Source organism: Penicillium subrubescens, assembly GCF_028828155.1.
Source record: "Penicillium subrubescens strain IBT 31985 chromosome Unknown utg000001l_segment0_segment0, whole genome shotgun sequence".
NCBI lineage: Eukaryota > Fungi > Ascomycota > Eurotiomycetes > Eurotiales > Aspergillaceae > Penicillium > Penicillium subrubescens.
The window spans coordinates 3,885,486-3,900,793 of NW_026643151.1; the positions used below are offsets into that span (position 1 = coordinate 3,885,486).

Consider the following 15,308-nt stretch of genomic DNA (forward strand, 5'->3'; position numbering starts at 1 on the left):
CCTGCGCTCCACAAGCCCACCTGGTTCACTACTCGAATAGATTCAATCCGAGATCTTCATCTCCGCAATAATTGGAGCAATCGCCCTCATTGCAGAAGTGCGAGTCGTCTTCTTCCTTTTCTTTTGGCCTCTTCAGCGCTTGCAGCCTGCTCTGCTCCAGAGAAGCCCCACACTAACATAGTCGAACCTTCCAAGATGAGCTTTACATATGTTAGCTTTTTTTCCCTTGTCATTAAGATTGAAATACAGAAGTAGCCTGGGTCGATACACTCATTGACACTCTTGTCCCTCAGACTCTCGAACCGCTGTAGCAAGCGGGAATCATCTGCCTCAATGCCGACAGACTCGAGTACTTCCCTGATATCTGAGGCTGAAGGCTTCGTATTTCCGCTAATCACGAGAAGAAGATAAGCCTCTAGGTGTTTCATGACGAGAGTAAAAAAAATGACCCTATCTAGTATCGGAGTTGGGAATGAGCTTCAGGGGATGACGAAAAAATGCGGAAGGGTATTAAGAAAAGAGCACAGTATTCTCAATATGCGAACTTTTGGCTACTACATATGGGCCTTGACTGGAACTGAATGGCGCTAGACCTTAAGAAAGAAAGGCCCTCGTATTTAGATAAGAAAAGCTGTAGAAAGTTAGTGTATGACCGTAACAAGGCCACAAGCTCCGCCTGTGTTGTAGTTGATTCTCTTGTTGTCAATTGATACAATTATGCCACGGAGCAGAATTTACCAATTTTGATTGACAAATAACATATGTAGAAAGATTGCGCCCTCTACCGATCTGCGTGATACTTATTTGGCTAGAAAGTTTCGCTATAAATCCGCCCCCAACTTACCCCGCCACATTCCACCCACCCTGACGTGCGGAAGGTGTTCTTTTCAGATATTATTTATTAATACCAAGGTAACAAACAATTGTCTCTTGGCAAATAGGTTGCCACAAATGACGTTCAGCCCCATAGTCACGTGCTGTTTCTATCTTTGAATTGCTCAACTGTTGATCACTTCTTACCCCGAGCAACTGCGTCTCAACGTCGTGAAGTCGTGATAGCTTCCATCACAGAATCATCCACCGACTGCTTTTCTTGAAAGTTAGATCTAAAGGAGCTTTGTGGGCCTGCTTTCTTCAGTTTCCATAGTATCTCCAATGCAAATCACCGCAGGCCTGGCCTCAGAAATCAAACAAGATGACAGTGCCTTTCTGGAGAAACTACCCGTGGAAATTCGACATCGGATCTATGAACTCATATTCGAAGACAAGGTCATTGCATTTATGCTCAGTGGAGGCCCAAAGCTACGCCATTGTGTTTGCCCCTCCAAAGGCCAAAAATACCACTTTTTGGGATACAAAATCCAAGACGGCTCGTGGTGTAAATGTTTGACACATGACAAAGATTCAACAAGCAAGCGACTCCCACTGCTCCTGACTTGTCGCCAGATGTATGTTCCCACTTTCGCTTGAATTTTATCCCACGTACTCACAGAATTTACATAGCTATTCCGAGTCTGTGGACATTCTGTGGTCTCACAATACTATTCATCTCCAAATCATGGACTCATCGGATTTTCGAATTCTTTCGGATCTTAAATCTGCCTTATCATCTCGGAGCTTCCATGCAATTCGATTGCTTGAGATCTCGTTCTTACACGCATGCCTTGATCGTCGGATTCAAAGCCTCGATGACGAATGGTTTGATCAGTGGACGAGCATGTGGGACGTGGTAAAACTTGCAAAAGGGCTTTTGAACATCCAAGCTTGGGTGAAGATGGACCAAGTGTCAGGGAATATGTTGACAGTAGATCAAGAAGCAAGGCTATTTGCGCCGCTCATGGAGCTTGATTGCATGCGAGCTTTCAACGTCGAGGTAACATGGCCGGCAAATGAAGCCTCGGAAGCCCTCCTTCTTGATGCGCCCTTTCATCTCGTAAGAAACGACGAACCTATACCTGACAAACCCGAACTAGTGGTGGAAACCGTGGATTGTTCGTTGGGAAGCTCGTGATTGCAATGGGCCATGGATAGACCTGATATTCTCTGGTTGGAATCATACCGTTGAGTGTAGATATTGGGTATGTCACTAGATTTGATAATATTTACCAACTCCTGTGCTTTGTCGAGGCTACTGGCTACCGAAGCATTTCAAATTAGGCTAAGGCTAATCGGATGATAAACTATTCCATGTTCGGATCCGGTGGATAACAGGTGCATCGAGTACCTAGATATCCTCATAAGGCCTAGTAAGAAAGACAGTCCAAAAGACATTTAGAAAAGTCTTCTATAGTTGGGAAAGTCAATGTGTATATAATTTTATTTTTAAAACTATTTATTCAGTCCAGATACTAAGGATCCAGTGTACCTGTTCTTCAGTATATCCAACAATGGAGCAGTGTGTCGCGCGAAAGCACGAGTTGGCGTGCGATTAGCCCCAGCCTCAAATTAAGACTGCAAGATCAGAAAATGGGGAAGGATGGTGGGTAAGATAGCGAAAGAAGGTAAATTTTATTGAACCAAACCCGTTACATTGAATGGCAATGACTAGCATAGTTTTACGGCAATCATTGGTGAACCAGTAATTTCCGCACAGTTTTCGACACCTCCAGATCTTGTCGCTCGGTTATCGCAGGTTGAGTGTCACAAATAAATCAAATCTCAACATCTGAGCCTGGACCAACCGTCATGCATTCCAAGACTGCGAGAGCAATCGTTTCCCTCGCTTTGTCTCCGTCTTGAGCTTCTGAGTACCGCTCAATTGAACATTGTTCGCGCACATGCCCCCAGAATAACACACCACCTTCCATACATCGCCGTTAGCGGGAGATAGAAGTTGCGGGTTGTAGCGCTATTAGGCGCAATTCCAACCGAGGAGAGGAATAGGCCGAGGATGTCGAATAAACTCCAGTAGCCGACCCCGTCATGCCAAAAGGAATTTAACCGGAATTTTGAGACACTCGATGGATTCCGAGGGTCCCAAGCGGGGTTCAAGATTCGCCTGATTGATTGATCAGGCTCCAAGCCAGGCGAGGGAAAATCACTGCCATTCGGAGGACTAGAAGCCAACAAAACAATCAGACTGGAAACTGTAGCAGGTAAAAGACAATGAGTTCTCGTACCACAGCTTCTCAATCTGGGCGAGAATTGCCTTGAGCGATGGCAAATGATCATTTTGAATATCATACATATAGCCATAATCAACAACATGAGGAAGGAAGTCAAATATCTACTATTCCATTCGTCAGCGTTGAATACATACAGAAAAAGCATGCAAGACAATGAGCACTATACAGTGATACACTCACACGCCGGCGATCCCAAGTGTATGCTTGTCTTAGGTCGAGAAGTTCATTGTATGAATGGATTGGTGATCTAAAAAAACATTACAATGGGCAGGTGTAGTACGTCTATCTATCGCTACTCTGCTCTTTCCTCGTATCATGGAGTACACAAACCGCCCACGAAGAGCAAAAAGACCGCATTCGCAAGAATTCATGGCTTTCTTGCTTCAAAATAATCCGCGTAACAGTCTTTCAGAGATAAATATGCTTAATTCATTTCTTAATTTATTGATCGAACTCATGAAATTCTAATTCCCGAAATTCGAATTGGTCTCAGGTGTAATGCATGCCTTGTTTTCATGGTGTCGCTGCCCGTGACGCCACAATTTACCCAAGAAAGCTTGTTTGCTTACTATTGTACTTCCATTCGTGGATGCGGATGGCAAAAACCACCAAGCATGACTTTAGACCCGCCCCATCCATCCATTCTCCACGATCCAACATCCTTCACGCGCGGTATCCTGAATTTCTACGTACTGCTACGATAATGGCTCGCTCCATCACCTCTATTACAAGCTCTCCGAAGGTCTTGACTATTACATCACCAGCTAAAAAAGGCTCCGTTCTGCCATCAGTGAGTAATAACCACCCCTCTTCTTCCGGGTCCTGTCACTAAGAATTACCAGTTCACCATCCCTCCCGGCTGGACCTCGAGTCCATTAAGCCCCGTCTATCATGAAGAGTGGGATGGTCCCGATTCTGAAGGCCAAACAATTGCTCGATGCCATGGTCTCCAACCAGGAAAGCCGGTGATGGAGGATAACGAAGCGTGGACAACAATTTTCCTGTCTGGCAATAAGTTCTACATTTGGGATCGGATGGACGACGGGATGATTGAAATTGTTTCCCAAGATATATGTGAGATCGCTCGTACTATTTCCGAATCGGAGCTTAGAGAGCTGGCCACAAAACCTGTGACTCGAATTATTGCATGAAAATGCCACTCAGATCCATGCGTCCATAGACTTTTTACCCCGTATTGCTATGTCCCGGTATTTTGTAGTAGAGTGGCATGCTTACAACGAACATCAATATGTTATGTCCATCTGTCCAAAGTGTGTCATTAACTCCCTATAAGTCACCAATTTTCTCTGGCTTGGTGACCATGAAGCTGACACAGCCTAGCCCTCCGCAGCAATCTTCAACATATGGAGGAGACAAGAAAAAGAAAGGGTTCTGCGACATTGAGAAGGGTCAAGATTGGATGTCCAATTATTATCGGCGCAAGCAATACCACAAGGAAGGTTGTGGTCTTACCTGCGAATGTATTTCGGAGGAGACAGGCAAGCCAGGGTAATTATTCAGTCCGCCTTCCTACGTGTGCTCATTCCACATCTTTCAAAGCTCCGGTCTACCACCTATCATTCCATTCCCACTTTCCCCGGTGGGATTCGTCCCTCCTCCTGCCGCAGTGCCGAATCCAAAGAAGGAGTGCGATAAAGATTACACCAAGAACAGTTGCAAGGACTGCAAGCCTCTAGAGGGTTGGTGTACCGTCGGTAGTCAAGCTGGATGTCCCTGTAGAGAAGAATGTCCTGCGGATTACAAGAAGCCCGATTGCTCAGCCGACGACTGTAAAGGAGACAAGGGATCTTGCACTATTGTTCGCCATTCTCATCCACTTTTGAATTGCTGATCAGCTGCTAAATATTAAGCCAAGGCCACTACAAGGACTGCAAATGTAAGGCAGAATGCCCTAAACCAGAGAAGGAGGTGTTCGTTTGCAGTGATAAGAATTGCAATGGAAAGGATCACAAATGCACAGCTGTAAGGACCCTTCTCAAACCAGCTTGCCGAATTGATAATAACTTGATCTAGGACACGAATCATGGCTGTGAATGCTATGACCTTACCTTTGAGATTTACACTTTAGGAACCCTAGCTGAAGTCACAGGTTTTGAGAAGGTTTTAGCTAAATTGGCTGATAGCTTGAAAAAACAGAAGGAGGAGGGTGATAAGCCGAAAGATCCAGAAGTCAAATGCGTGAACACTGCCTACAGCAAGGCCGTCTCAGTCGACGTCTCCTTGATGCGCATGCTAGCCAACAAGTTCTGTAGTGGGGATAAGAACAAGAAGCGCAGCCAGGATCTAACAGCTAAAGATGTGTCATCCTCTGCTTATAAGTACTATAAGTTCCACTTCGAGCTCGATCCTGGAAAGAACTCCAAGTTTGACTGTAATGCAGTCTTCAAGTCCATCACTGGTAAATGTATGCATCCCTCCCTTGCACAGCATCAGATATCCATTGTTCCTGTATGGTTGCTCATCTTCAAATAGGCCAAGGATATGACAGCCATTCTATCCAGTCGCAAGGCGGCGCTAAAATCGACGATTGTGGGGCAAGCTTCAGCTATAAAATTACTGTCCCCGATAAGCCCAAGCCCAAGCCTGATACAGTCACTCAGCATGGTCTTCAACCAAGAAAATGCCACACAAAAGATCAGTTCGGCAGTCATGGAGATGTTCGCGGTGGGGAGCTTAGTATGCCGCGACTGGATGTGCTGGGATCTCCGATGACAAGGCCAAATTGAAGGCAGGTTCAAAGCCCGTTGAACTTAAGTCCACGTACGGAGACACTCGATTCAGGTTCACAATGTCCTGGATTGAAAACTGCGAGGGACCCGAGCAAGATGCACGGTATCCATTTCCAACCGGAGAGCATGTTCTTGGGAACACATGCTGGAGGCTCCTGACTGAGAACTAGGAAAAGTGTATGTTCCCTCAGTCGTTCCATGTTTCCGTGTGGCATCAAAACTAACTCATATCATAGGCAACAATGGAGGCGCTGGTGGCTCTATCGATTATAGCTGTGTAAGATATGACTTTAGGCCTTCATTTGATTAGCTTGCATCCGGAATTGAGATACTATGATTTTGAAGCACAGTTGGTGACTTAGGTAGCTGAAATTGACCCACCTAAATTGCCAGATAGGGGCTTGTTATAGAAATTCAGAATTGTTGATATCCAACCATGATTTAATAAGCAGTATTTCCGTCTCCATCACAGATAATGACTGAGATCACATGATATAGTCACATCATGTACAGACATTGGCGATTGTGATGCGTATATACCCTCATACATACTGTACATCAAATCACCCCGTCAACGCTTATCAATTCAAAACTATGAATCAATGCAATGCATGGTATGCCTATGCCCGGAGGCTGATTATCTGCACTTTTATTTTACTCGAGTTTGAGGAGGATCGGAAAAGAATGCGTCTGGAAAACTCACGCAGCATACCCTCTGGGTCGTTAGATACATTAGATTTGAGTGGAATCTGGACAGCTGGGGTGATAATAAATGCATTTTTTGGACACGGTAAGCTTTTATCACTCCCATGTTTATATGAGAAATACTGTATGTACTGACATGTACAGATTTACGCCAAGTCAAATTCGTCGGCTTGTCACCTGGTTCCGTATCTCTGATATCGAATATCGAGGCCGGGTACGACCTTCGCCCGAGATCGCGGTATGCATCGTATGCACACGCCTCTCATATCCAAATCGTCGTCGATTCAACCTGAAAAAGGTATTTGGAAGATCCTATGGCTGGATTTCGACGGCTTATACCGATACCCTACTGCATATGGTAAAGCAAGCTGTAGACGCTGATATCCTACACTCCCCGCCCAACCTGAACTATCAAGATCTCCACCGATTGATATCCAGTTAGCTATTTACGATGATCCACTTAACCAGAGAATGTATCTCTATGATTCCTGATGAATAAGTTAAGCCATTCCGATGAATTGTTTAGGGCTATACATGGCTATAATGAGTACTCACCACAATTCTGTAAGAAAGCCTATCTAGTCTAGAGTATTGAATATGCGATTCAACTCTACCCATGCATGGAGAAGTGCCATTCAATGGAAGGCTCGTCGTGCTTAATAAAGCGACTACTCACTCTCAAACCGCTCACCACGACCACAATGCTCCGTGATATCCGACACAAAAGACGGCCGAGAAGACCAAGAGGCCTAGAGCCACTCAACTCTTCAGCTCAGCTTCATTCCTGGTCACCGCAGTCCAGAAAAATCTTAGCATAACAGCACCAAGATAAGAGCTTTATCTAATATGATTGGATGCAGGGAGATGCCGTGCACGCACGCCATGGTTTTAGGAAGGAGCGTTCAAGCTAGATCCACCCCGTGCCCCTTTTTTGGGATTTTTGGAGATTTATTTTGGGTGACCTGGTGGAGCACTGAGCAGTGGTCCGCTGGCGTCAGAGACTTCCCTGCCGAGTTCACCGTAGATCACGGAAGGGGCTTGGGTGGAGTGGGGCGTGTGAAAATTGAGAGTTCTGGTTCCCGTTCCGTCGAATATTTTCTTGTTGCTGGGTCCACTTGCCCGGGAGATCCCGTGTTCGGCATGCCGAGTGGGAAAATTTGACCTGATCGGGTTTTGGCATTTGTGCTTGGAATTGAGAATGGAAAATTGCATTATAATCAGGTGTTAAATATATGTCTATAGAGTGAATATTGTGTCTAAGAGATGGAAGTTGTGCTGGTTAGGGGCTATCTTGCAACGGCTACCCGGCATCGTGCATACGATCCCGAGTCGGCTCGGCGTCGGGATGGCAGCACGCAGGACTCGGTGTGCCGATTTGGGCCACGGGTGGATCCCGTTCAAGGCTCAACTGATCGCAAATCTCTGCGCGGGAGACGCCCGAGGGCTTGATGGCTCACCGATAGTGGGTCGTTCCACTCGCGAGCTGAGAAATGTGTCCGACCGGAGCATGCTTCAGTTCACCTTCTTATCAGTACAGCTTCGACTCGTAGGCCTTTTGGCATCAGCCCCGAAGCTGGTATATAATGGGGCTCATTCCCATGATATTCCAGAATTTTGGCATCATATATCGTATTGCCTTCGAAAACTGCTGCAACAGGGCGTTTTCTTTGCAGGACCTACCTCATCGAGCCAAGCTTTTGTTGCTCGGCGATCGTCATTGATGTTGAGACCTGCTCGGGCGCCAGCCTTTTTCCAGTGCAGAACCCACGCTGCCCCACCGGGCGCGAAGTAAACAGATTTTTTTTTCTGATGCAATTATTATGTACCAAAATACCTTCGTTTCAGTAGCACTCTTTGGAAGAAGGCTCTGGCAGAACGCTAGAATTTGTCCATTAGTCATGGCAGTAAATTTCTTTCCCTCGTACGCCAATAATATGTCCTGCAAGGAGCTACATGCGGATGAAGGGGCAAGCAAGTAAAAGGCCACTACCGAACATTATGATGTACGAGACACAGCACTACTAAGGAGCCACTAGGAATTACTCCGACTATATCCCGAACTATAGAAAACTATGGCTTGTCCTTATTCATCAATGACGCGCCGTTGCTCGGTTTAGTTGCCTGTCGTACCATACTTTCGCTCAGCTCAACAGGGCCAGAGGTGATTTCTTCTTCCGTCATCGACTTGTAGCCGATCCCAACGTATCCACGGAGTCCGTCCGTCTTTGTTCAGGCACGTCATTCTCATTTGCTGGGGCCAGACCCAGTTATTACTGTATCGCGCAGTTTTCTAGAAGGTGGCGAGGAAGCTCGGCTATGTATGCACATTCCAACGATCGTGGGTTTCTGTCTACCCTTGGCTGGATATTGGCATTTTCTGAGACATTTCTGTTTCTTGATGATGTATGGAGTAAATAGCAACCGAGTGCAAGTGCCGTCATCAATATTGAGTACATATTTTGCTATGCTTCAACTTGCTATAGCACTTTTCTAACATCGCTGGGAGCAAACTATAATTCCACGAATTGATACTCGGTGTAGTACTCCTTATAGCTTTGACCTCGATCAATAAACTATGGTAGATATCTCATCAAACCTAGTATCATCATTCATTTGGTCTGACCCTCTCCTCGTCTCACGTGGACACTCCCAGTTAGGCCTCGCAGCGGAGAAGCCTTTGAATTTCTCTTCTCCACCCTTTCATTCTCCACCCCATTCCCTCCGAACAGTACGGAGAATGCCCTGTCCTAGTGTCCTGTGCCCATGGAGGAATTCATTTGCCCATGGAGTCAAGCGTGAATTTTCCTCCGCCCCATCCCGGTAACGTGGGACTCGAGATCCGGGCCCCCATTGCGCTTGCCATGGTACCCCAAGGGGGAAGCCGATTCTCCGTTTGATGTATTTATGGGACTTCACCCTCCCTTTTCCTTTGCCCTTTTTTTCTTCGTCTTTCTCATTCCACTCTTAACCTCTACCCTCTATCCCTTATCCCATTTTGCTCGGTACCTCATCACCTGGTCCGGTCTATTCATAATGGGTGTTGGAAACCTCATGGCCCGGTTCAAGCCCGGTTCGGAGTCTCAGTTCTCCTCGCAGGCTCCCACTCCTGCTCGGGCTGACTCGACCGTGGAGAAGAATGAGGGCATCATCGATGATAGCCCCGTCAAGTACCTGACCTGGCGTTCGTTCATTCTGGGTCTGTGTGTCTCCATGGGTGGCTTCATCTTCGGTTACTCCACTGGTAAGCTTGTGCTACATACTTCCCTCGTCCCAGGGAACTGGATTTCCAACCCAATCGGTGCATGGTAACTGACTTGGCCGCAGGTCAAATCTCGGGTTTCACCACCATGACCGACTTCAAGATGCGCTTCGCCGAGTACAACGCTGCCACCGGTGAATATGCCTTCAGCAACGTTCGCAACGGTCTCATTGTCGGCCTTGTACGTCCCACCCACCTACAATTCTCTCCGCGGGAAACAATTGACTAAAACTTCCTTTCTATAGCTCTCTATCGGAACTATGATTGGCGCCCTGGTGGCTGCCCCCATTGCTGACCGTATCGGCCGCAAGTTCTCCATCTCCTTCTGGGCCCTGATCAACATGGTCGGTATCATCGTGCAGATTGCCACCGTTGACAAGTGGTACCAGATTGCTCTCGGCCGTTGGGTCATGGGTCTCGGTGTCGGTGCTCTGTCCAGCGTTGTCCCCATGTACCAGTCCGAGTCCGCTCCTCGCCAGGTCCGTGGTGCCATGGTCAGCGCTTTCCAGCTGTTCGTCGCCTTCGGTATCTTCATCTCTTACATCATCAACTTCGGTACTGAGCGCCTCAACTCCACCGCCTCCTGGCGTATCACCATGGGCATCGGCTTTGCGTGGCCCCTCATCCTCGGTATCGGCACCTTGTTTCTGCCCGAGTCGCCCCGTTTCGCTTACCGTCACGGCCGTGTCGAGGAGGCTCGTGAGGTCATGGCCAAGCTCTACGGTGTCCCCACCAACCACCGTGTCGTTGCCCAGGAGATGTCTGATATGAAGAACAAGCTTGACGAGGAGCTTGCTGTTGGCAAGGCTGCCTGGCACGAGGTCCTCACCGGCCCCCGCATGTTCTACCGTACCATGCTCGGAATTGCTCTCCAGTCCCTGCAGCAGCTGACCGGTGCCAACTTCATCTTCTACTACGGTACCTCCATCTTCCAGGGTGTTGGTCTGTCCAACTCCTACGTCACCCAGATCATCCTGGGTGCTGTCAACTTCGGTATGACTCTGCCTGGCCTGTACATTGTTGAGCACTATGGACGCCGCAAGTGTCTCATGGCCGGTGCCGCTTGGTGCTTCGTCTGCTTCATGATCTGGGCCTCCGTCGGCCACGAGGTCCTCCACGTCAACCCCTCCTCTCACCCCGCCGGTGTTGCCATGATCGTCTTCACCTGCTTCTTCATCGTCGGCTTCGCCACCACCTGGGGTCCCATCGTCTGGGCCATCTGCGGTGAGATGTACCCCTTCCGCTACCGTGCTACCTGCATGGGAGTCGCCACCGCCGCCAACTGGACCTGGAACTTCCTCATCTCCTTCTTCACCCCCTTCATCTCCAGCTCCATCGACTTCAGCTACGGCTACGTCTTCGCTGCCTGCTGCTTCGCCGCCATCTGGGTTGTCTTCTTCTTCGTCAACGAGACCCAGGGTCGCACCCTCGAGGAGGTCGACACCATGTACGTCCTGCACGTCAAGCCCTGGAAGTCTGCCAGCTGGGTTCCTCCCGAGGGTATCGTTGACGACCTCCACGCCCCTGCCGTGCCCGAGCCCAAGGAGGGCGCCGAGCACCACCAGCACCACGACCAGCCCACTGAGATCCCCGAGCAGCAGTAGATCTGTTGCAAGTGGGCTTGTGCGGTTTAGCTTTTGTGTGGACATTGCCAGCTTTGTGAAGAAAAGTTAGGCCAACTGGCTATGGCCTGTTATGTATTTTTTAGTCTATGATTTTTTCCCCGTGTGTATATTGACTCACCACTTTTGCTACGACGTCCTAATCGGAGTCGAGTCTCGAATGAATATGGCTTTTGAACCATAATTACATCAAACCTGTTTCTTGATCACTGTAAATGTTCAAGTAGGCCACGAGCATTAATGTCACATAGATCTAACATGTTGAGGACATATGGTGTGTATTGTGGTCTTCATATGTTCGAAACGAACTTGGGCTGGCTTGAATACTACCCCTTATGGGAAATACCTGGCCATGATTAGAGTAAGTTCTAGTAGACTTCATTCGTGCAGGTAGAGTCAAATCAGAAACGTACACAGGTTTTGTATGTGTAAACTTGATACTTTCAATGTATATGCTTCTCACGAAGAAAGGAGCTTCTACCCCATCCTCATATATACAGCCCTCCGCATGAATCACTGATTCTCAAACTTCAACCCAGCAGCCTTCCTAGCCGCACCATAAACAGCCGCAATATCTCCCTTCTCCCCCTTCTCAGCCTTAACCTCCTGCAAAAAGTGATCCGTAACCTCCACATTCCGCATCCGCTGCCCACCCTCCTTAGCAATATTAGACGCATGTCTCAAATCCTTCCGCGCAAGATCAACCGCAAACAACGGTTCCTCGCGTTGATAATAATCTCCACTAATCATACGATCCGCATACTTAGTAAACGGCCCCGGGTTAAACAGCTCCAGCCATTGCCGGAACGGACCCGTTCCCAGACCAGTCGCGTCGGCGGCGGTAAGCGACTCAGCCAACACACCGACGGTGTTGAGGATGAATGTGTTACCAAGGACTTTGAGGGTTGACGCGCGGCCGACGTCGATGTCTTCGCCTGTACCGGAGGATAAATCGATAGTCGCCTTTGCAACGACGCCCTCGAAGAACGGTCTAGCCTTGGCGATGGCGGATTGTTTTCCGGCGGGGACGACGATCATTTGGCCTGCGTCGGCCATGTTGGGGGCTCCAAAGACGGGGCATGCGACGAAGGAAGCGCCGCGGGCTTCGTAGGCGGCTTCTGTGCGGCGCGATGTATCTGGGTGCACGGTTGAGCAGTCGATGAAGGTCTTTGTTGAGAAGTCGGTTTCTTTGTCGGAGAGGATTGTTTCTGTGATCGAGTTGATGGCTGGGTCATCGCCGACGCAGGTGAAGATTAGATCGGAGGCTTGCACGGCTTCGATGAGCGAGGTTGCGACTTTGACGTTGCCGCCGAGCTTTTCGGCGTGGGCGGTTGCGCGTGAGGTTGTGCGGTTGTAGAGGATGAGGCTGGATTGGGGGCCTTTTTGGGCGATGTTGCTGCTCATGCCCTATAGTTTGGAGGTTAGTTGGTGTTCGGTTGGTGGTATTGGATTGGATGCGTTGGTGCTGTGTACTCACCCGGCCAATGTTGCCGAGGCCAATCCATGCTACACGAACGCCAGACATGATGCGATTGACTTCTTAGGATGTTCAAAGAGGTGTTTAGGTGTGAAGAAGGGGAAATTGACGTGCAGCGGTCTTTCAAGTCAAGCTTCGTGGGGCAGTTGTGGCACAAACGTGGGGTAGAGGATCAGTTGCGCAACGGGCTCAGTTCTTATCCGCTTCCGGTGCGATGAGCTTAAAGTTAGAAGAATTGTGCTGCAGCTTCAATCGCTGGGTGTCATCCTATATATACCTATAGTGGACGAAAATAAACCGCTCAATGGGAGTCATAGCTTCGGCGTCATTTCTCGTTCTTGAAGTACAATCAGGGCGAGGTAATTGGTGGTGCTGATTCCGATTGCGGCGCCCGTTTCGCGCGGCCCGCGCGGGCCATGACGGGTATTGCGGTGTCCTAAGTAGTAAGTAGTAAGTAAGCAGAAGACCGAAGGACCGAGTTTGTAAGGCTATCAGGCCGGGTGGGATCGGTCTGGACTCTAATAAAATGGAGACGGGGGACGTAGAGCTAGAAGAGTAATTGAGTCATTGGACATTATGCAAAGAGTGCGACATTTTATGGACATACTACGGGCGCGCTTAGGATAGCAACCAACCTGAGCATCGGGAGAGATTGGAATAGTTGCGATACTCAAGACTTCTCAGTGTTATAAGTAGAAGATCCATCGATGCCAAAAGAAACATTCGATCAACAATGTTTCCTCCTACACCATACTATAGATCAAAATGCTAATCCTACAACTTCGCCTTCTCAATGATAGTCACATCATGGAAAGGAATCCCCAAGTACTGCCACATGAATGCGAACCTAATCCCAACTTAGTTCCAGTCCTCAACAAATCAACAGACACCTGAAATCAGATTGAACTTACCGATCACTTCCAAAGAAAGGCTCCTCCTTGCCTTCCTTATTACGCACCCAGAACCACGGCGCTCCATATGCGCCTTGACCCAGCGCCTTTTGCGTGTTGGCAGTCAGTGCTTCCTTGTACTCGGCACTTTTGGCGGATTCTAGGATATCTTTGATTTCCTGGTCGGAATAGCCATGAGACTTGAGAAGCTCTGCTAGTTTTTCGGGCTTGCTAATGTCGATGTTTTTGTGGTACATCCATTCCCACAGCGATAGGAATGTAGTTTCATAGCGCTCTTGCGGGTAGTGGCGCTTGATGTAGATCATGCATCGTTGGGGCTGGAAATAATCAGTATGGAATAGCTTCAAAAGAGAGTGAGAAGGGATATTCGTGGGATATTCACCATGATTGATAAGATTGGGAAGAAATCGGGCGTCCTGATTTGCGGAACACCAAAGTATTTGCAAGCCCGTTCGGAGTCGTACTTGGAATAGGTCGCCTTGGCTGGCAGTGTCCATGGGGGCTTATTGCCTATTTTTATCATAAATGAGCGATCTATCCAAGTAAAGGAATTGTGCCATCGTTCGATGATGAACAAACATACCAGAGCCGACATTGATGCCGCCCAGGAAAACAGGATGCAATCTATCTGCAAGTCAGCGCCCGCATTGGGATAGCGAACAGCTATGGCTCACGTACTCGATCTCAACTCCGTGCGACCGGAGCGCCTGTCGATTGCGCCTCAAATATAGCGTCGCATAGTAAGAGTAAGGCGACACTGGCGATTATTTAGCGAATGAACGTCCCGCATGCACCTCAATGCAGAGGTTGGATCCTGCTCCTGTGGGGAAGGCTGGGGAAGGGTAAAGTGACCATACCGCAGTCAACGTACGCGTCTATCTTGCCAGCCATGATGATGATATATGCTTAGAATATCAGTAATAATGTCGTGATGAGATGATCACTGGTACATTGCAAAAGGAAGAGGGCGGCTGATCGTATATAGCAAATACCATGGAGAAGAAGCTCGGGGGAGGCTGCTGGCCCGAGGTGGAGAGGGACCGAGGCTCTTGTGGGGTTGGTTGATGAGTGATCACGATTTTTCGGATTACGGCTAGTGAGTGATAGACATACGGGCTACAGGTGCGTGGTGTCTGACTACTAGGTCAAAGGTAAATTTAAGTACTGCTATAGCTTGTTAATGCCCTTTACGTAGCAACGCTTGACTTTTAAACTTGGGGGCGTCAACTATCTTGATTCATGTGGTGATTGGGAACAAACATCATTCCGGAACGGAAGTATATTTGGCCGCTCTCGACATGCCCTCTTCTGGAATGTTTGGACTTCTCGTATATTCATTTCCTTGCTTCGACAAGATGGCTGGGCATGATCGTACCAAAAGATATGGAGTTCGTCTAGTTGAAGTCAAGAAGAAATGTTTTATTGGTATCGTCGACGAACCGCTCGTAGAGGAAGACAA

At 48.2% G+C, this 15,308-nt stretch overlaps 5 protein-coding genes across 5 annotated transcripts; 2 read left to right on the forward strand and 3 right to left on the reverse strand.

The window, feature by feature from the left end:
* Positions 1-2,754: 2,754 nt before the first annotated feature.
* Positions 2,755-3,371, reverse strand: N7473_001336 (uncharacterized protein; the record flags this gene model as incomplete). Its single annotated transcript, XM_057147276.1, has 3 exons — positions 2,755-3,055; positions 3,120-3,226; positions 3,306-3,371. Coding segments are annotated over 3 exons (474 nt in total), but the record flags the coding sequence as incomplete, so codon positions are not given.
* A 457-nt stretch (positions 3,372-3,828) lies between these two features.
* Positions 3,829-5,872, forward strand: N7473_001337 (uncharacterized protein; the record flags this gene model as incomplete). The annotated part of the gene is made up of 4 exons (XM_057147277.1): positions 3,829-3,915; positions 3,968-4,255; positions 5,283-5,550; positions 5,619-5,872. 4 exons carry the CDS (start codon positions 3,829-3,831, stop codon positions 5,870-5,872), a joined length of 897 nt encoding a protein of 298 aa, XP_057015163.1.
* A 3,741-nt stretch (positions 5,873-9,613) lies between these two features.
* N7473_001338 (sugar porter family MFS transporter) lies at positions 9,614-11,443 on the forward strand (the record flags this gene model as incomplete). The annotated part of the gene is made up of 3 exons (XM_057147278.1): positions 9,614-9,821; positions 9,905-10,020; positions 10,085-11,443. The coding sequence occupies 3 exons, from the start codon at positions 9,614-9,616 to the stop codon at positions 11,441-11,443; spliced, it is 1,683 nt and encodes a 560-aa protein (XP_057015164.1).
* A 531-nt stretch (positions 11,444-11,974) lies between these two features.
* Positions 11,975-12,986, reverse strand: N7473_001339 (NAD(P)-dependent oxidoreductase; the record flags this gene model as incomplete). Its single annotated transcript, XM_057147279.1, has 2 exons — positions 11,975-12,868; positions 12,939-12,986. 2 exons carry the CDS (start codon positions 12,984-12,986, stop codon positions 11,975-11,977), a joined length of 942 nt encoding a protein of 313 aa, XP_057015165.1.
* Positions 12,987-13,507: 521 nt separating this feature from the next.
* Positions 13,508-14,866, reverse strand: N7473_001340 (uncharacterized protein). The gene is made up of 6 exons (XM_057147280.1): positions 14,707-14,866; positions 14,528-14,606; positions 14,433-14,473; positions 14,232-14,359; positions 13,850-14,166; positions 13,508-13,785 (listed from the first exon to the last, which is right to left on the reverse strand). The coding sequence occupies exons 1-6, from the start codon at positions 14,738-14,740 to the stop codon at positions 13,713-13,715; spliced, it is 672 nt and encodes a 223-aa protein (XP_057015166.1). The 5' UTR covers positions 14,741-14,866; the 3' UTR covers positions 13,508-13,712.
* Positions 14,867-15,308: the final 442 nt, after the last annotated feature.